Below are 20,667 nucleotides of genomic sequence, written 5' to 3' on the forward strand. Positions count from 1 at the left end.
TCAGTAATTCATATCCTCAAAAAAATGTCTCAGGTTGATATCTTCTAGTTATCCCAGAATGAAGAGGCAAAAAATAATATGTAGGTAAGTCTCTGAGACACGGGTCTGGCATTCACCTTTTATTCATAATGCCAACCCTTACAAAGCACCACTGCAGGCACAATAGGCCGACCAACAGAAACAAAGAGAATGTGTCAAGACTCAAGACTCATACATCTAGAAATGGATCTAACGCTCCGAGAACGTTTCATCTCTGTCTAACTTTCCAACTCACAAGAGAGAATGCAGCCTTCAGTCTGAGCAAAGAATATCTTCAGATAGAAGGTGGAATTTAGGATGTAGGTTCTCTTTTTATGCTAAACAAATCGTAGAAACATGCATCTAAAAATTGATTTAAGATGATAGCGGTCGTTTTTTCCCCCTTAAAAATAAATCCTTCCAAGCTTGTCTTATCCATACCTACGTGAACTAAATCTTCACAGCTCTTAAAGCCTACCTGTTCTGTCAGCACTACTTTCCCCAGGGCCACCCCTTCTGAATTTGGCTTTGTGCTCAATGACACCACCTGTCCACCCCAGGCCTGGGTGTCTGGTCCAACGAGTGCCTTCTTGAAAACCTTACATAACTGCTTTTTTCCTGTTCCATGGGCCTCACCTCACCAAATCTAATGGAAGCTCTGGCCCAGAATCCAGGAATGTTGTTCCAGATAGAGGTGGCAGGGATCACTGCTCATTAGCATGAGCTCCTCCTCCCTGCCTGGGAAGTCAGAACACCTTCTTCCTGGAGTGGCCATGTCCTGCTAGCTCAGGAAACAAGACCCTTAGTCTGGCTTGAGAAATCTGGTTTCCTCCTCATGGCTATAAAGCCTTCAGTTTTAAATTTCAATAAATAACCACTCTCCTAAAACGTGCTAAACACCAGTAAACTGATAAAGAAGTATTGTCCAAACATACAAATCTGTAGGTAAGAAAAAGAAGGCTCCCCCTGCCCCCACCTCCTGGAACCTACTGAGCCCTAGCAGAAGGCTAAGAAATGAAAGTGTGTTGAATTTATTCAGGCTTTATAGCAAAATACCCTATACAAGGACCTAAAAGCGAAATCCAAAATCAAAAGGTAATCATCAGTTCCATAATATTTAGACATGATGTACCACCAAAATTATAAGAAGTATGTTTGAGATGCTTTCCGTTCAAAAGAGTAAAAATTTTTTCACAATTGGGTAACTTCCTTGGCTCTTTTCTGTTTTCATTAGACTCTCTCTGGACAGTCCAGCATTTCTGATGGTTTCAGTGACTTCACGTATGCTGATGACTAACAAGGACTTCTCTCCAGCTCAGACCTTCCCAAGCTCCAGGCCCATGCATGAACTTTGAATCTGTGTGGGCATCATTTTCCACTCCCATTCTCCTTTTCCTCTTGGGTGCCCCTAAATATCAACACCACTCACCTGGCAGCTCAAGTCAGGTAGCTGAGCACCTTCCCGGCCCCTCCCAACCCTGCAGCCTTCACATCTGGTCGTTTTCAGACTCTAAGGATTTTGCCTCCCTCGTGTCGCTGAAACACACCCCCCCCCCTCCCTGCCTACTGCTAGCTGAGCTCAGGCACTCACCATTTCTCCCTAGACAGATGCACGGGGCCTCTCAGCTGGTCTTCCCTTCCTGATCCATTTTTCATAGCCAGAAGGACCATTCTAAAAGGCAATGCAGATTATACAGATCATACCATTTTGCTGCTTCAAATACCCTAGATGGAGACAGAAGTCATTTGTGACCTACCTCCTGTCGATCCTATAAACACATCTTTCACTGTTTCTTCTCCTATCCTATGCTCTGGGGCTGTGGGAGTCCTCAAATGTTTAGTCTATGTTTCTCCATGCTTTTGTACCTACTAGCACTTTCTCTACTCTTCCTCACATCCCTCTTCTAACTAATTTCTGCTTATTCTTCAAAATCCATTTCCCTTCAGGAAGTATCCCCAAATTGCCTTTGGGTTGAGCACCCCTCCTGTGTGTTATGGCAGAGAAGTTCCTAGTAAATACATGGTATTCTAACTTCATTGTCCTCTCTTTCCCCACTGGGCTGAGAGAGAGAGCCCTTTGAAGGCCAGGCTCTGTCTTTTCACCTCCCAATTCCCAGAGCCATGCACAGGGCCTACCTAGTGTATGTTCTCCAGACAGTTCTATTGATTGACGAAGAGAAATGCCCTAGAATGAGGTCATGTGTTCCTGTGCTCCTTCTTGCTGGAACCTCACCTAAATTAAGGCTACAAAGAAGTAGATACTACTAAAGTGGGAAAATTTGGTCAAGCAAGGCACAAAGTCAGTTTTTAAGATGTGGGTCAGTTAAGCCTGATTATTGGAATGTGTCTCTCATGAAGATGAAGAGGAGAGTCTTGGCAAGTGCCAACTTCACAATGGCTTCTAGAGACAAAGTTATGTGGAAGAGAGCTGGACCCTGTGCACCTGCAGGGAGATGCTAACAAGGATGCTTAGGGATTTATCCATCCACACAGAAGCAAGCTGAGAAGCTTCTATCTGCTTTGTTGCCAATACACAGAGAAAAGGAGGTCTTTCTTCCATTGTTTCTGGGAGTTCTTTGATGTGAAAACACATAGTACGCCCCTACAGGCCTTATCAAACTTATACCTCAATTAGATAATTTTTAAAAATGAATATTGATGGGGTGCCTCGGTGGCTCATGTGGTTAAGTGTCTGCCTTCCACTCAGATCATGATCCTCGGGACCTGGGATTGAGCCCCATGTGCGGCTCCCTGCTCAGTGGGGAGCCTGCTTCTCCCTCTCCTCCCTGCTCATGCTGTTGCTATTTCTCTCTCTCTCTCTCTGAAAAATAAATAAAAACTTTAAAAAAATGAATCTTGAGAAAGAAATCCATTCCTGCCTTGGAAATGTCAGCCATGTGTGAGCTACACACATGACTTCAGGATCATTACTTCTGCCTCTGCCGTGCTTTGTTGAAAAGTTGCCTCCCTGCGTCCTACCTGCTTTGTTTTCTACCCAGATCTCTCCAGCCTGTGCCGTGCTCATGTATTTTAATGCTGTATCTCTGCACTAGGAATGGTACTATTAAGTTATCAGCCAGTCCTAATGATAGAAAAGCCTGTACTAAAGAAGGCTTGGCTTTTGGCTTCATGGCTCAGTAGAAACCTGAACAGCTCTCAACTTGGGAGCCCATGAGGGCACAAGCAACCTATGGATTATATAATCAGGGGGAGATTAGGCTAGAGGCATTACCTTAAAATGCTATGTTGGCACTGTAAGTAAACAGCTCTACTACTCCGGGGTATAAAGCTAGTCTTAGGGGTGGACATTATCACCAAACCAGCCATGTAATGACTTGCTAGGTGACACTCAGCTACCCTTTCAACATCTGTCTCCAGGAAACTTGTGCTTATCAGAACATGCAATTCTGTTGCTTATGGTTTCTATCCTAAAGTAGAACTTAGCAACATTTTAACATTTCCAAAATTAAGTGTGAATAGATACATTTTGATTAGAAACTCAAAATCACATTTACAAAGCTCCAGTGTGCGCACGCGTGCGCGCGCGCGCCCACACACACACACACACACACACACACACACACACACAATCTGGTTTGACAAAGCGGTTGAGTATCTTTTCTCTCAAAATTGTCATACTTCCTCCCAACCTCCTTTCAGCCAGGCACGTCCCCTTCTTCCCTTTGTGGACACTCAAACACGGGGTGGTCGGGGATCCCTCCCTATCTCTTCCTGGCCAGAGCCCTCCCGTTGGTCATGCAGTAGCCACCACGAGCAGATTCTGCTAGGACTACACCTTTCCTCTCTGCCTCTTTCTCTGACTTTGCCTGCATACCATCTCAGCTCTAGCCCACCTATATATTAATTTTGCTCTGATTAGTAAAATAATATTTTGATGTTCTCACTGCCAACCCACCAAACACCACTGCTTATCTTCTTGAAACATGTCTTGAATCGTGTCATTTGTCTGGTCAAAAGCTTTCAAGGGGGTCCCATGACTTCCTAAATCAATCCTATAACCCTAGATTGTTAGTTCACCTTTCTGCTCTATATTTTATTATTTCAGCTACAGGTATATATTCGCTACTCTCCCCCACCCCTCACAATTGGTGCCAGCCTACCCCTGTGCTATTGCTTGTGCTATTCACCCAAACTAACTCATGTGAGTGCTGGTTTCATTATTTACTAGATTTGTGCTTCTGTTTCCTCATTTATAATATAAGGATCATGTTGGCACCTACTTCATAGGGTTTTGTGATGACTGCATGAGGAAATCCATACAAAAGCCTTAGAAGACAGCACAGTCAGTAGTCAGTAAACGTTAGCGATCATTATCATCATTATCATCATCCCTTTCAAGGACTATTTCAAATCCACCTCTTTAGTGAAGTCTTTTTAAATTGCCCAACTCAATGTTATTTTTTTCCCTCTTTTTGTATTCCTCTGAATAGCATTTGACATATAATGCCCTGCCTTAGAATAGTGCGTGCAACTTATCTTGGCCTCAACTGGACTGTACACTTACTGAGGTTGGGGAAATTTCAGTCATCATTGTGTACTCTAAAGGACCTCGTATAGCACCTGGCACATCAAAAGGACTTAATAAATACTGGCTAAATTGAAAGAAATTGATTTTACTATTTTAAAAACTTTGTTCCTCAAGCCGAGAAAGAAATAACGCAGATAAGCAAATGAAATGAGCACCTCGGTAACAAGGCTGTTACTGTTGAAAGACACTGAGATTGATGTCATTAGAATGCACGACTGGCCCTGATAACACCCTTTCGTCCATGTCCTCCCTTGCAGGTCTGCTTAGTGGCCTATCTTGGTTTGTTTATGCTTTGTGTCTCATATCAAGTTGACGAACGGACGTGTATCCAGTTTGCTATGAAAGTAAGTTGTCATTTTTCTTTCTCTTTTATCATCACATAGAAAAAAGACCCACAAGTACAAAATAAAAGAATGCTTTTTAAGGGGTTGCAGATCTGATTATTTGAGAAATTGCATTTTTAGGCAGGGCAAAAAAAATGTTTTAGGAGGGCATTCATCCAGACCCCAAAGGTAATGCAGATTTTTTTTTTTTAAGTCTTAATTTCCATGCACTAGGTTGGTGCAGAGCATATGAAGTCTGTCCTTCAATGCCCTTAAAAGGAATATTGAAAATTCATCAGTTCAGCAAAACACTTGGCCAGGGAAAAGGTGTCTCTATTAGTGTCCACTTCCATATCTTGGGGGTTTTTAGAATATTTTAATAGGGAAGCAGTCTAAGTGTATTTCCTTTTGTAGGTGGGGTCACTGAGACAGAAAAAGTACATTGGGTGCATCCAAACTATCTGTGCCAAGAGTCTGAGGGCAAAGGGGGGAGGGTGGGATATGCATGGTTTAACAAGTGTGCGTGTATGTGTCTTTCACATGCATATATATATTTTTTGTCTAAGATGGTACATTTGGTTGGAACCAATTTAAGTACACAGCATTTTCACTGCACCGTAGAGTCTACTCCAAAGAGAAACATAGACACACCCTTTTAGAGTTTAGGGAGATAAACACCCAAATCAGCAGTCAGAGCTAGTAGAAATCAAATTCCTACATTTTCTTTCAACTACTTGTGGCAGAGAACAAAACGTTTTCTGTAATGTTAGTTTGTTGAGGATTTTTTTTTTTTGGTCCACTCACGTTGTTTATTTTTCTCTTATAACAAAACACATAGTAACTGGATACTTCTTTGTTCAAGCAAGAAACCATGGCACATAAGAGTAAATCAACTGTATTATTTAGAAATTAGGAAGCTGCAGAGAAGATATTTTGTATTCTAGTATAATTGAAGCGGTTGACATAAAAAAGCAAAATGCTTATATGTATGTATATTTAAATCCATGTTGTAAAAGAGTAATTAATGGGATAAAAGTGTTCACATTATATCAAGTAGCCAGAAAAAGCTGGCTACACAAAATATATGGTGTGATCCCACAGGAATTAAAAAAAAAATACCTTTCAGTGCATAGAAAAAATAATTATCTGTGAGTGGTGAGAGAATAGCCACATTTTGTAGTCTTTTTCTCTAATTTTGAAATGTTCTTTAATAGATATAACTTTCCTAATTAAATAAGCGATTCTATTTTTAAAAATTGATAGAATTTCATGGATATGCCTACATTTGGAAATTTTACTTTTTCTGTGTGAGGATGTTCCTTAAAGAGGTCATGTTTATTTTTTTGTAGGGGTCTGATTAAACACAGCAAGATTTAGTGATGATTTTGAAAAAAAAAAAAAAAAAGCCAGAAAGCCTGGTAAGAAATGTCCTGTTAAATTACAGGAACCTCTTTCCCTAGGGTAAGAAGTGCTCTCCGCTGGGTTCATCAGCTTCTGTGAAATGCCCTCATTTCCCCTCCAGATGACCCAGCAGAGGCACCTGCCTCAGCTTTAGACACCCCCCAAAGCCATCTCAACACCTGCACTTAAAATAAGGAGCAAGGAATAAAATATAAAATAAAATAAAATAAAATAAAATAAAATAAAATAAAATAAAATAATAAAATAAAATAAAAATAAATAAAATAAAATAAAATAATAAAATAAAATAATAAAATAAAATAAATAAAATAAAAATAAATAAAATAAAATAATAAAATAAAATAATAATAAAACAATAATAAATAAAATAAAATAAAATAAAATAAATAAAATAAAATAAAATAAAATAAAATACGTCACTGCCAGTGTCAGCCAGGGTGCGGATTCCCTGCTAGGACGGTCTCATTAGGTACCTCCCGCCGCCCCCCCCCCCACCTGTGACAGACATTGACAAATAGGGAGGCACTTTTCTCTTCTCCTGGATGTGACCTTTAGCGATGCTTGCTGGCAGCTCTCTAAGGTGCCCGCTACATTATCTTCGGGTCTAAAATGGGCTTCAGTGGATCTCCAGGTCTTCCAAAGGCACAAGTCGGGGCGGGCTTTCCCTGCGCTTCCGCACCACTTCGGCGGGAGGCGGGGGAGGCACGAAATGCGTCTTCCTGGGGTTTCTCACCAGCACAGCCGCATTTCAGGGCCCGAGGACTGGTTCCCTGGCCTACGCCTCGCTGGGGATCTTTCCCCTCCTCTTCAAGACCCGGGCGGCCAGGGCGATCCGGGGAGCTCAGCGCGGCTCTCTGCACCGAGAGGGCGCGCACTCACGCGCACACACTCGCTCCCTCCTTCCTAGCGACGACCGCCGCGGGCCTCGGCTTTCCGGCTCAGCCCCCGCAGCTCCGTGGCCCGCGACGCCCCCGCCTTCCTCCTCTCTCCCCGGGCTGCAGCCGGTGGCCTCGGCCGGCCCTTGGCCCGGGGCGGGGCCTCCTGCCTCTCCGCGTGGCCCTGTCCTCTCGGGGCTCACCTTGACGGGTGTCAGAAACGTGTTCGGCTCACGTGCTCGGAAACACAACCGGGCACACGCCCCGCGAGGGCATCTCAGGCGCAGGGGCCTCGCGCCCACACGCGGGGCGCCCCCGGGCAGCTGCCGCCGCAGCCTCCTCGCGCGGGGTCGGGCCGCTCCTCCGAGGCCGCGGACGCCGGGGCGGCAGCCGGGAGCGGGCCCCGGGGCCGGCGCGGGAGCCGCTGTTACATAAGCGCCGGGGCCCGGGCGCCCCCCCCCTGCCTGCCCCCCCCGCTTGCCCCCCCGCCCCGCCAAGCGCCCCCCTCCCCCCCTCCCCCGACCCGCTGGGCGCCCCCCCACCTGTCCTCCCTGCCCTCCCCCCCCCCCCGAGGCCCCCCCCCGCTGGGCGCCCCCCCCCCGCCTGTCCTCCCTGCGCCCCCCCCCGAGGGCCCCCCCCGCTGGGCGCCCCCCCGCCTGTCCTCCCTGCCCTCCCCCCCCCGAAGCCCCCCCGCTGGGCGCCCCCCCCGCCTGTCCTCCCTGCCCTCCCCCCCCCCCCCGAGGGCCCCCCCCGCTGGGCGCCCCCCCCCCGCCTGTCCTCCCTGCCCCCTCGCGAGCGCCCCCCCCCCCCCGCCCCCGCCGGGCGCCAGACGCGCGGGCCAGACAAATGCGTCCCGACCCCCGCTTTTATCAAGATACATTTGCTCGCGTTCCCAAGGTCATCGTAACACTTCGGGTGATAGTTTCTTCGTGCCGCGTAGGTAACACAAGCCACTTGATTTTAAATTACAGATTCTAACCCAGAAGCTTGTTGCTGTCAGATGAATTAAAAGCCGGGGAAGGAAAAATGCTACAGCGCTTGGGGAGGGAGCCCAAGACTGGGGGGCGGGGGGGGGGGTCAAGCAGGTCTCAACGCGGATAAGAAATTTGATGCTGTGGCTCCCTCCTGTTCCCTGGGCCCGGTGGTTGCACAGGGGGGCGATGTAGAAAGAGGTGCACCCAGGAGAATGTATTCATACTCAGCGGGACTCAGGGGCAGGGCTTTTGTTTGTGTTCTCGCTGGCTTCTAGCACGTTTAAGATGCTCAATTAAAATTGAGCAATCCCTGTGCTTGTGTAAATGTTTACATCCTTTCTACAAGCCAACTATGCGTTGTTATTTCCACGTGACAAAGAGTGAGACAAAGCGGTAGAGTGGATGTCCTGAGTCTTGAGAACTGGCAGCTCTTTCCATCTCTAGTAATTTGTTTATTGACTTCACGAGTACTTCTGTAGCGCTGCCGTGCTCTAGACACAACTCTACAGATATCAACTCTTTTGATGCTTAAAATAATACAATGACGGTAGGCTCTATTATAATCATCATTCCATGATAATCATACACGTGATAATCATAAACTAATGATTGATTAGTTTGCCCTGGGTCCTTAGCTAAGAAGGGGAGAATCAGGATTCCAGGGGGGGCAGTCGGCCTCCCCAGTTTCTGCTCCCAGCCATCGCTGTGCTGCACACTGGTTAAATGCCTTGGGCACATCTTTTCATATTCTAAGCCTAAAGGTGATCTTTTAAAAAACAGGCAAAATTCTCGTTTCAGCCACAATGGATTTTTGTGATTATGAGAGAATATTATTTTTGCGACCATTCGAATTATTTACAGATTGAGAATGAGGGATCATTGTCATTGCTTCAAGATATTGTTCCAGTGAACGTCATAGAAATCTGCTAAGGATGTGCATGTGTGTTGGAGGTAGCAGGGGTATTATAAGACCTCCTCAGTTCCATCCGTTGATGGCAATAAAATGTGTAGACAAAATTCCAATTGGGGCCATTTTACTAAGCACATGACTCTCGGGTGGGAAATTATCCCTTTAATTTGGGCCTTCCCTGCTGGTAAAGGCATCTATGTACCCACATTCCCAAAGCAAATAGTTCCCAGTTCCATGCTGCCTGCACTGGAAACATGGTCCAGGTACACACACCTTCCCAACACCAGCGGCACTATTCAGTCTGGCTCTTGGTATTAGGAGTTTGAAGTCAATGGTCAGGTCTGGAGATTTCAGAATAACTCAGAATATTTCAAATATTCTGCCCCAATGGTCACACAAGAATAAACCCACACTTTTTAGCCTGAGCACTATAATGTTTGCAGAAAATGTAGCCACTGAAAATTTAGAGAAGGGGTATATTCAATATCATACGTGGACTATTTTCCTTTTACATTTTTTAATGGTGCCCTTTTTTTTAAAAAAAAAAACGATTTTATTTATTTATTCATGAGAGACATAGAGAGACAAAGAGAGAGGCAGAGACACAGGCAGAGGGAGAAGCAGGTTCCACGCAGGGAGCCTGACATGGGACTTGATCCTGGGTCTCCAGGATCACAGCCTGGGCTGAAGGTGGTGCTTAACCGCTGGGCCACCCAGGCTGCCCCTGCCTGTTTAATCTGCTTCCTGTCCTCCAGGGAGACTAAACGTGTTGAATAGAAGTTCTTCTCTTTAGGTTCTTGAGATAGAAGACGTTCCAATAAACTGTTGCACAGATGAAGTGTGGGTTCCGACTGACAATTCTTCAAGTGATTTGAAAAGGAAGAATAGTTTGTGTGTTTACGGTATCTTTGATGAGAAGATCCAAAGTATCCAGGCACTCCTGGGCTGTGCAGCTGAGCTAAGACACGATGGTTTAGCCAGTGCCACTCTCTTTCTGTGCCCTCAGTCAGGCTTTCAAGCAAACGAGATTAGGGCACCAGCACACATGCACACACATACCATGCTCAAGAGAGAAAAGAATACTTTTTTAAAAAGTATTCTCTATTTCAGACCTGAATGCACTTGAAATTGTCACCATGTGGAGAATCACTCATTTGGAGGACTTTCGTACCCATGTTCTATAATCGTAGATATGTGATTTTATTTTAAATTATAGATCGTCAAAAGTGGAGGGAGTGCATAATCTTTTCAGAGCTACTTTAATCTTAACCTGGACGTGAGTAGAACTACTCTTACTTTGAGGAGTTCACATTCACCAGAACTGCTCAACGAGCAACTTTTGACTGTGGTATGCAAATCTCACACTAAGAACTGGATTCAGTACACTAAGTCTCAACAGCTGGGGACTCTGTTCCTTATCTAGACTCTCGGCAAGTCAGACCATGAAGAGAACCATTTCTAGGAGGTGAGTGGAGTCCCAGGAACATCTTGTTCTATAAAGTGGTTTATGTTGTGACAGTGTCAACAAGCGCTCACAAGTTTTGATCAACACATTTCAAGCTCAGGTCTTGCTCAGGGATTCCATGGTTCTTTATCAGCAGAGTTAGAACTTGAATCAGGCTTTTACGGCTAAAATGCTATCACATAGGCCAACAGTATTCAGAACCTCTTGGCAGCCAAAGGGCCATTTCGAGTTTATTTTTATGCTCAGAAACTACATGATTATAGGTGGACTTTGGTTGAGACTTGTAGGTGATGAAGCTGACATCAAGTCATCTACCTTCTGGAACCATAATTTTGTTTTTCCAGCAATCTCTTACTGGGAAACCCAGCATTCCTAGACACCGGGTGGCACTCACTATATTGAACACTGTCGTTTTTATTAACCCATATTGCTAGTTGATCAATCGCTACCAATTCTGGCCAATACAGTGTTTACATTGCAGAAGTGTATTCTTTGCTTCCTAGTCTTTTGCAGTCTTCAGATGAGCAGTTTTTGAGGTCAAAAACAATCACAGCATGCCTTTCAGGGATGGCTCTTGAGTTTGGGATTCGTCTAAACTACAACTGCAAACATCCCACAGTCAAGCTAATGTTGTTGGCTCAATGTGGGAAAAGTGCCCAACATCTGTAAGGCAAACAAAAAATGTGATCAGGGCTTAAGGATTGCTCACTAACAAATCAACCTGCAGCCATTCCTGTGTCTTGGGTACTCCGTTCCTGAGGAGACAACAGCCCCTGCATCAGAGAACTACCTGAGAGGGAAGAGAAAGAATGGCTTTTGTTAATTAGCTTTGTCAAGAGTCATCCAATGGTCCTGTAACCGGAAAGGTTTTTCTTCTGCTTTCTTGCAGCTGTTGTACTTCCTGCTGAGTGCCGTGGGCCTGACGGTCTGTGTGCTGGCTGTGGCCTTTGCTGCCCATCACTACTCACAGCTCACACAGCTCACCTGCGGAACGGCCCTCGATGCCTGCCACTGCAAGCTGCCCTCCATGGAGCCACTCAGCAGGACCTTTGTGTACAGAGATGTGACTGATTGTACCAGCATCACTGGCACTTTCAAACTCTTCTTGCTCATCCAGATGATTCTTAACTTGGTCTGCGGCCTTGTGTGTTTGTTGGCCTGCTTTGTGATGTGGAAACACAGGTACCAGGTCTTTTACGTGGGTGTCAGAATGTGCTCCCTAACAGCTTCCGAAGGCCAACAGCAAAAGGTCTAACATTCTTGCTCAAAGGTGGGAGAGGAAATAGCACACTGAGTAGCTGAGGTCAAAAAGGAGAAAAGAAAAGAGAAAGAAAGGGAAGGAAGGAAGAAAAAAAACTGACAATAGCTGATCATCCCTGTTCTCAATGAATATTTTTGTATTTTTTCAGGAAGTAAAAGCATTTCTTCAGATTTCTATAGTATTTTAAAAAATTTTTACAGGGAGAATATGATCCAAATTGACTTTGGTTCATTAGAAGAGCACAGAACAAGGAAAGGATGGCATACGTCTATCTTTGCAGTCTGGAGTTTATTCCTAATACAGATTTCCCCCATTTATCTGAAAGGAGGGCGTTCCCATGAAAACTTTCGTAAACTGAAATGCTATAAAGCAAAAGAGCTGTTTTGTAGAAGCAAAAAAAAAAAAAAAAAAAAAAAAAAACCTCTTCAGATTTCTTTCGATTAGTGAAAGCATGTATGAATGTAGATATTTTCTAAAGCAAAGTGGCATAAAGCAAACTTTCAGACAGCAGGGAAAATGTGTCCTCATTTTAGTCATTGTTTGTATAATCTTTCCCGTTAGTTGAGTTTATGCTGTGAATGGGCATTTCAGGCCCATTTGCTAAATTTCACAGTCTTTTCCAGAACTTTCCACCTCCCCCTATTATCTTCACTAAGCCTTGGAGGAAGGGGGGGTGGGGTGGGGAAGAGCTGAACAGCCAGCCAGGTTGACTCTCTCTATTTTCCCTGGTAGAGGTGTCTTCAAGGCATGAAACAGCTCAAAAGGAGCAGAGTAGAAAAGGAAGAGGCTTCTCAAAGGCTAAATAATTATAAACACCTGGGCTGGGGTGGAGACAAATTTCTCTTCAGCTCCCTTAGTTTGGCTCCCTAAGTAGATCACTTACTAAATGCTTTGGATGATTGTCCGCTTCTCAATAATTGAAAGTTGGTGGTAGTTGTATTCTTAATGATGTAGAAGGCTCAAAAATAATTACATTATGCTTCTATTCTATCATCTAAAACAAATCATTAAAACTAATTTCTACCTAATTGTTAATTATAATTATGCTCCGAAGCCTACTTAATGAGCCCTGGCTGTACTTACGTAGCACCATCAGAGAAATTACTCTCACAAGAGAGGAGGCTTAAAGATTCTTCCTTCGGAAAGCCAAGCTTCACAAGAGAGAAGAGAAATTTTTTTTTTATTAATAGCTCAGGTTAAAAATACTCGTTTAAACAAAAACAAGAGCATTTGTAATGGGCCATGTTTATACAAATAGCACATTTGTGATACGTTGTAAAGTATCTCTCTTGGCAGCTAAGTACTTTTGAGGAAGATTGGGAATGCCAATGTTCCATTCATAAAAGTGTATCTGACTTCTAATCCTATTATTGACTTGCATGCACAGTCAACCTAGAGACTTCAACTCCTGTTTTGAAGTCCTGATTTGAGCATCTGCCCGCTGACTTGGAAGGCAGTTTTTATTTTGTTTTGTTTTAAGTTACCACGACTTACAAAAAGCACAGGTACCCTGTGGTGGGAGTCTTTTCTGTCTTATTATCAAGTTCTGAACAATATCCATGTTTTAAAGAAGGAGCTCAGAATGCAAATTCATGCAGCATAAATGTTATCAAGGTCTTTCTCTATTAGCATGCTTTAGTGAAATCAGAGATTCAAGATAATAATTGAGATGAATTTGCCTCTCCACATTGCCTATTGATATACTCTGCGAGTCATGAAATTCAACCCTGAAAGAAAAGTGTCTTCTTGTCTGCCTTAAAAGACAGTTGAACAATCCCACTGATTGCGACAATAGTGTCAATCTCTACACCATATAAATATCCAAGTAAAAAGAAAAACATTAAGTCAGTTGGAGGACTGTAAATAGCTTTTGTGTCCTCCAGATAAAACACCTGATTAACAGATGTGAAAACCTTTTTATGTATTGACTCGCTTTAAAAGATGGCCTTCCTACACACGAGCTCAGGCCAAGATTTCACATTGGAGGGCTTATGGGTAAGACTCTGGGGCAGAGGTTTGATCACACACAAAAACTACAGTGAGAGAACACCAAGCATTCTGATGACGACCCGAAAAATACTGTGTGCTGTTAAAAAACCAAAAAAAACCACCAATAACTGAAGCCATTTTGCTTTGGACCGTTTCCTACATAAAGAAGAAAATAACTGAGAATCTGAAATATTGTAGCTGTTCTATAAAGAGTGAGAAACTCATGATTTAATGTTAATTGCTATGAATCAGGCACCCCTGGAAGCACACCCTGCATTCCTTTGACAACTTTTTATAGCAAACACTACACTACAGGTTTTATATTAGAAAATTAAAATTCTACACATCACCAAGGTGCTTGATGCTTTACAAACAATTCACAGGGTATTTCAAATGGTAGAGAAACTTTAGCTTATGTGCTTTCTTTTTCTAAATGTTGCAGCCAGGCAGGATTGACCTAAGTTTGATAATAATCAGGCGATATAAATATAGATATAGATATAGCAGGGATTTTGCTTTTGTGTAATTAAAGCATTCTTAAATCCCCAGAGGGGGACAAATAATTGTAAGTGAAAGAAGGAACAAATACATAAATAAGGAAAGACACCAAGAAAAGATTCCCGTGCTGTGAACTCACTGAGTATTGATACGTGTAAGAATTGTGTTGCATGAATAACAAACTGCTTTGCGCTGGATTTAAAGTATTTTGAGGTTGTGTTTTGCAAATATTGAAGTTACAATAACGGCAACAGAAAAGGAACAGATACACAGCTTTACACTTAGCAAAATGTTACAGTTAAAATCTGACAAGGAGCCAGGATGGTGACTGTCTCTTCTAAACCATAAAACAGTAAGATTTGCGCAATCCTCCTCCTCTTCCACCTCCTTCAGGAGAATTAAATGAATCAAGACTTTGGAAAGAGGGGAAACTGCCGGGACTTGGCAGTACTTGAAATAGGAGGAATACAGCAGCCTGAATGTACAGACTTTGTAACCGAGCCCACTCGATCGGTCTGTGCTCTCACGTGACCACCATCTGTGCCTCCCTCGCTCGGTCCAAATTTGTGGAGGCAGCTCCTTGGAGCCGGGCCTAAAAATATAGCTACACCAGGCCCTAGAGACTGTAGTCAAGTAAGAGGCCCAGCTTTCTCCCCCTCTTCGAATTGAACGTCTATCCGATCTCTTCGGAGGGGCTTCGAGCTGCACTAGCAGTGTGTCCTGACAGCGAGGACCTGTTCTGTGTGTGTTTTCTGTCCACGGCCAGGACATCAGCGTCTCTAAACACTCTCGTACCCCCCCTCTTGCATGCACTGTATCTGAAATATGTTTATAGATCTTCAGGAAAGGGAAGGGTACAGGGTATCCAAGGAAGGTTCTGGAGGACAACGATGGGGCAGTTATGCCATCAAGAACAAACTTCGAAGTTGCCCTAAAACACCAGTCCTACCCTGTCACGAAGCCCACCTTCTGGGGCCTAGTGAATGCCTCTGCACTGTTGCTAGGTGGCCATTGGTTTCCATAAGTCACGCTGGCTGTCCGTGTTTACTATGCTCCAAGAGCTCTGTCATGCTTCTAGATGTACACTGAGCAGCCAGGACGGGGCTAAAGAGGGCTGCTGGCCAAATATCTTGACTCCCAGTGGGAGGCATTGGTTCGCATGAAATCTCAGTGTGTCAGCCTGTGAAATGGATGCCCTGATTCTTTTCTGCCGATTTTCTAGTACTTCATGATCTCCAGTGATTATCCCCCTCAAAAATATTGGTCTGCATTTTGGTTGTTGCGGTTTCATTTTTCTGGCATTGATGAAACAGTGAATCGAAAACAAAGTGCTCTCTACATGTTTGAGGTGGTGATTTTCAAGGGGATGCACCTATGCAGATTTTCTTTGTTAATAAAATTTTTCATAATCTCTGAAAACACCGCGTTTGGATGTGCTTTGAAGTGCGTTGCACGTGAACTTGTCTACATAAAATCTCTCCGATTAGTGTTTATTTCAAAATTCCAGTTTCGGAATAGATGAGAACTAATAGTCATCTTGACTCCTTTGTTCCAGGGACTGTCTCTATTTTGGTACACCGCACCCACCGTGCAAGTCAAGGTTATACATGCTCCTCAGGCAAAGAGAGCCGGAGCTGAAAAAAATCTTGCAGAACGTACTCAGAATGCTGATTCTTAATTCATATCTATTAACGTCAAGTAAAGCTTGGCCTAGAGAATGGAATACATGTTTGAGTGCCACATGTTCAATCATATCCTACATTTAATTATACAGAAAAACAGACGGCCTAATTCCATTTCAAATCTGAATGCAAGGACTCCTTCTTATGAACTCCGAGGCAATTTAAATAGTTGATTATACTATAAAATGCAGTGGTTCTTTCTGTTTATTTAACTTAGGAAAGCTTTTAGAAAAGAAAAGAAAAGAAAAGAAAAAAGAATAATGACTTAAGATACTCTCTCAGAGGTGGATTTCTTTTTTTTTTTAAGGTTTTATTTATTTATTCATGAGAGACACACAGAGAGAGGCAGACACACAGGCAGAGGGAGAAGCAGGCTCCCTGTGGGGAGCCTGATGCAGAATTTGATTCCAGAACCCCGGGATCACGACCTGAGCTGAAGGCAGACACTTACCTGCTGAGCCACCCGGGGGCCCCTGAGGTGGATTTCCTATCCTCAGTGTTAGGGTTGCAGGTCTTAGGGGTGGAAATCTGATGGCTGCTTTCTGGCTACTTGACTTTAGACCAACCATTTAATGTTTAGCTTCCTCATTTGTAGGGAGGAGAAAAACATAACTGCCTCACAGTACCATGGGGAAGGTTAAATGAAATAGCACTAAACAAAGAGACTTGCTCGGAGAGGCCTTGCAAAACATTTGGTTTCTTCCATCCTTAGCTGGGTTCTGCATAGCCTGTGACGCTTCTCTTATCCTCACATCCAGCTAGAAACATAGCTCTGCTTTGCTATCCCCTTCTGTAACTCCCTTTTTATAAACCAAGAACAAAAGGGGCCTCCAACAGAAATTCTGCTTTTAAAATAAGATAGCGCCAACTCTTACTGATGATAGCGCATGGGATTATGTGCTGGTTGGATCCCTATTTGTTGGTTTACACAGCTGGACGTTTCCCAAATGTGGCCATCTTTTCTCATTTCTTCTCGCAGGAAGGAGTAGAAGCTGAGGCATTTCTCCTGACTTTCATGTCACTTCGAATTTACTTTGATAGAAGTGTGCTTAACCCCAGCATTTTAAAATGAAGCTTTATTGAGCTTTGGTACATTATCAGCCTCTTGTATTTTGGGTTGTGATGTACAACCCCTCATTTATTTAAAAACCAACCATCAACCACCTTTGGTATGCTCAACTCTGTGGGTCACTGATTCTCATTTAAGAATCATAAAAAGGTCTATTTTTGAGCATGGTCAGCAAATACCATCTAGAGCTTCATTCTCCAGATTGGATATGAGAACACTCATATGAATCTTTAAATTTGTGGCAAGTTACTGAAATTATACAGACAGAAATCTACTTTTTCCCTTGGTAGAGTCTATCTTTATAATTCATAATAAATTGTTATATTTTTTCATTTGACAGATTCATCTTTTATAAGTTAGACTTTATGAAGTACAGGACTAATACTGGCTATTTTACTTTTAAAATTAAGATTGTCAGCAAATAAAAATGAAACTAATGTATGGGAATGCCAGCCTGAAGGCAACTCATTCTTTCCCTTCTTTTCAACAAATATTTATCTATGTTTCTTGATCCCTTCCAAAGAGATCTTAGAGGTCCTCAGAGGAAGTCTTTCTTGTTGTTGTTTGTTTGGGAAGGTCATCAGAAAGATCCTTTAATCAAAGGGATATGGGACATATGCTCATCTGTTATTCTTGGGAAAAAGCAGGTACTAGGGACATAATCCAAATACACAGATTTCAACTGAGATATGAAGTCTTAACATTTAACAAGGCTCTCTGGTTTGGGCCGGGGGGGATGCAGAGGCCTGAAATTCATTTGTGACACCTGTGTTGGACCTGCCCCTTCTACATGAAAGCCTGCTGGAGAAGGAGGTGGAGGCTTCTGAGGTGGGGTCTGGCCCTACCTGCTGCTGCCGGGAATTGTGGAGGAGGTGTGGTTAATGCTCAATGAGAGAGTTGAACAATGAGCTGTCCATGGCCATTTCTAGGGTCTCTGAACCTGGAGATTTAGGACCACGCCTCTCTCTGGGTGGGGTGCTCTGCTTATTCTTTCTATCCAGCCCCCTTTTCACAGAAGCCCACACCTGTGTTGCCATTGCCTGACCAGGTATGACTAGGGAGGGCAAGAGGATGACTCTCAAGAACCACAGGGGGCTGTGGCGCTTCTGACCAGAGAAGATGACTGTCATTTCATGCAATCCATTCCCAATACTCTCCCTATATCTTCCTAGGGATGTGTTTTATGGACTATTGGTGACCCAGGGAAGGCCTGAAAGTGGTGTGCTGGCCACAGTGCATTATCAGAGATAGAAGGAATAGAGTCCGAAAATTATGTGATTAAGGTTGTCACTAGCTTCAGTGGATTTTTAAAAAGATTTATTTATTTACTTATTTATTTTAGAGACACAGAGAGAGAGAGAGTGAGGAGAGAGCCAAAGCTCAGAGGGAGAGGGAGAGAATCTAGGCAGACTCCCTGCTGAGTGTGGAGCCCAGTGCAGAACTCGATCCCATGACCCTGAAATCATGACCTGAGCCAAAATCAAGAGTCAGCTGTTTAATGGACTGAGTTATCCACGTGCTCCTCAATGATTATTTTTAATTCTCTTTCACTCAGGATAGAATTAATGCGCTCTTACAGAATAAACGACCCTCTGGTACCTTTTTGGGCAAGAGTAGATTCTTAAGCTTTCATTAATTTTTTTCCTAGATTGCAACAGAAATGACTATATAACTGAAAAAAGAGCTTACTTTATTTTAATATACAGAAGCTTAGGACCAGGGACACTGAACATGACTCTCCAACCAATGGCTGGGAACAGGAACTGAGGCAAATGCAGGGAGGAATGACATCATTAACATATTTGGGGACCTAGTGTGACCCTCACACCCACCCATCACTAGATTTCAAAATTGCTTTGGATAGTTCTGGAGGAAGGGAAGGGAGAGGTGGAAGGCCACCTCCACTCCTGGGATTTCTATGTCTCTCATCTCCTGGGCTCTTTCACCCTTCCAGAGAAGACACTGCTGCCCCTTCCCCACCTCATCCCACAGCAAAATCTGCCCCACTCCCATTTCTCTGACAATCAACTCAAGTATTGTTAACTGAAACACCGGGGGTTAAAACCTTAAATACAGAGATACCTATAAATATTCTTTTCATTTTAGTAGGATTTCCTGAAGCTCAGAAAGCTTTTTGGGTCCAGAAAAATGAGGCATGATGTGGGGATGGGGTGGAGGGAGGGAGGAACTTGCCCAATAGAACCTCAGACTCAGTCATGTAGGCAGCCACCTACTCTGTCTGACCAGAAGAGTCATCGTCACAGAGCCAGTGAGACTTGGAGAACGTTACCCAGTAGCCCCAGCTCTGGCTGCGGCTTGGGAAGCTGTGTGGGTCTGCTGCTGGTTACAGCTGAGCAAATCTCTGCTCCAACTGGTCGAAGGGAAGCATCTAAAAGTCTAAGGGAAAGGGTTTTTCCTCCCATGATTTCAGAGGGTATTTTACTGTGGGAACCAGAATGAGTAAAAAAAAAACAAAAGCAGGGGGGTGGGGTGGAGAATTCACCCAGAACCTCTTGGCCCCTAGTGCCCGGCTCCGTGAGCATTACTTGTGACAACTCACCAAGGTTGACTAACTTTGCTCTGACCCCCGGGGCTTCTCTATTCATCCCACACAGAACACCCTCAGAGACTGGCTTGGCTTCACGTTGCTGCCCAGAAGAGGACGTGTCAGGCAATAAGCAAGGAAAATGCTCATTTCTTGTTGAAAAAGTCCCAGATTGTAACTTAACAGGGTGATCTTTTTTTTTTTTTTTTTTTTTAGTTTCCAAAATGTGCTTTTCCCCAGAGTCCTTGAGCACAAACCTGCGGTTTTCTCTCTCCTGAGTTTTATAGTCTATCTGCCTCAAGCCAAGAGACTTGGCTCTGCTCCCCCTGAGTCAGAGTCTCGGCTGGTAGCTGAACCCAGGAAGCCCTGGCCCCACATCTCTCCCTGGAACCACCAGACCACACAGCCTCCTGAGCTCAATCCTTTGGCTGGGTATCCTGCCTCCTCTTTGTTTGGAAAGAGATGTCTTACGTAACTGCACAACCTACTAAATGCTCCATTGTCTTCCACTTGGGAGAGCTCAAAATAACCCATTAGTGACTTATGACTTATCACAAAGATAGAATCTCTTACCCACATCTCCACAGCCCCCGTGGAGCAAGCCTCACCTATCTTAGATCAATAATCAACAACGAGACTTAATGACTGTTGTCTTTGGGGAATCATAAGTTTGGGACAAGGTGCAGGAAATACAAAGCCTGGTTGATCTATAGGTCACAGTACTTTGCTCGAGCAGCATATGAGAGTCATTTGTAATTCGAGATTGAGACAGGCATAAACAATTCTGATCAGATGATGCTTTTACTAATCTGATTTTGATAAACGCCTGATGAAAATGGAAGGGGTCTGGTCATCAGAGGAGAGATCCCCGGGGCAGGGAAATCAGTTTCTCTTACCTCACAGGGCAGGGATTTATTCTGAAAGCCCCTGTTTATAGTCCACAATGCCCAGAGCTGTGATCACTGCCCTGGACTGCGAGAGCCTTCTAAGCATAATGATAGAAACCCATTGGATAAGGTCTTCTCTTCCTCCTTATTTTCTATGAATCTCTGATCAGCCCAGTTGGGAATTCTAGTAATTACTTTAA

At 43.8% G+C, this 20,667-nt stretch overlaps 1 protein-coding gene across 2 annotated transcripts in view; it reads left to right on the forward strand.

Annotated features, from left to right (window-relative positions):
• SSPN (sarcospan) overlaps positions 1–15,703 on the forward strand; it is a 37,470-nt gene extending 21,767 nt beyond the window's left edge. For both annotated transcript variants that reach the window (XM_055318632.1, XM_055318634.1), the window contains exons 2-3: positions 4,825–4,911; positions 11,426–15,703. In XM_055318632.1, the coding sequence (XP_055174607.1) occupies positions 4,825–4,911; positions 11,426–11,791 (453 nt within the window). In that variant the 3' untranslated portion in view covers positions 11,792–15,703. The remainder of the gene's footprint in view (positions 1–4,824; positions 4,912–11,425) is intronic.
• The last annotated feature ends 4,964 nt before the right edge of the window (positions 15,704–20,667 follow it).

This window comes from Nyctereutes procyonoides, unplaced genomic scaffold (assembly GCF_905146905.1).
Source record: "Nyctereutes procyonoides isolate TBG_1078 unplaced genomic scaffold, NYPRO_anot_genome, whole genome shotgun sequence".
Classification (NCBI taxonomy): Eukaryota; Metazoa; Chordata; class Mammalia; order Carnivora; family Canidae; genus Nyctereutes; species Nyctereutes procyonoides.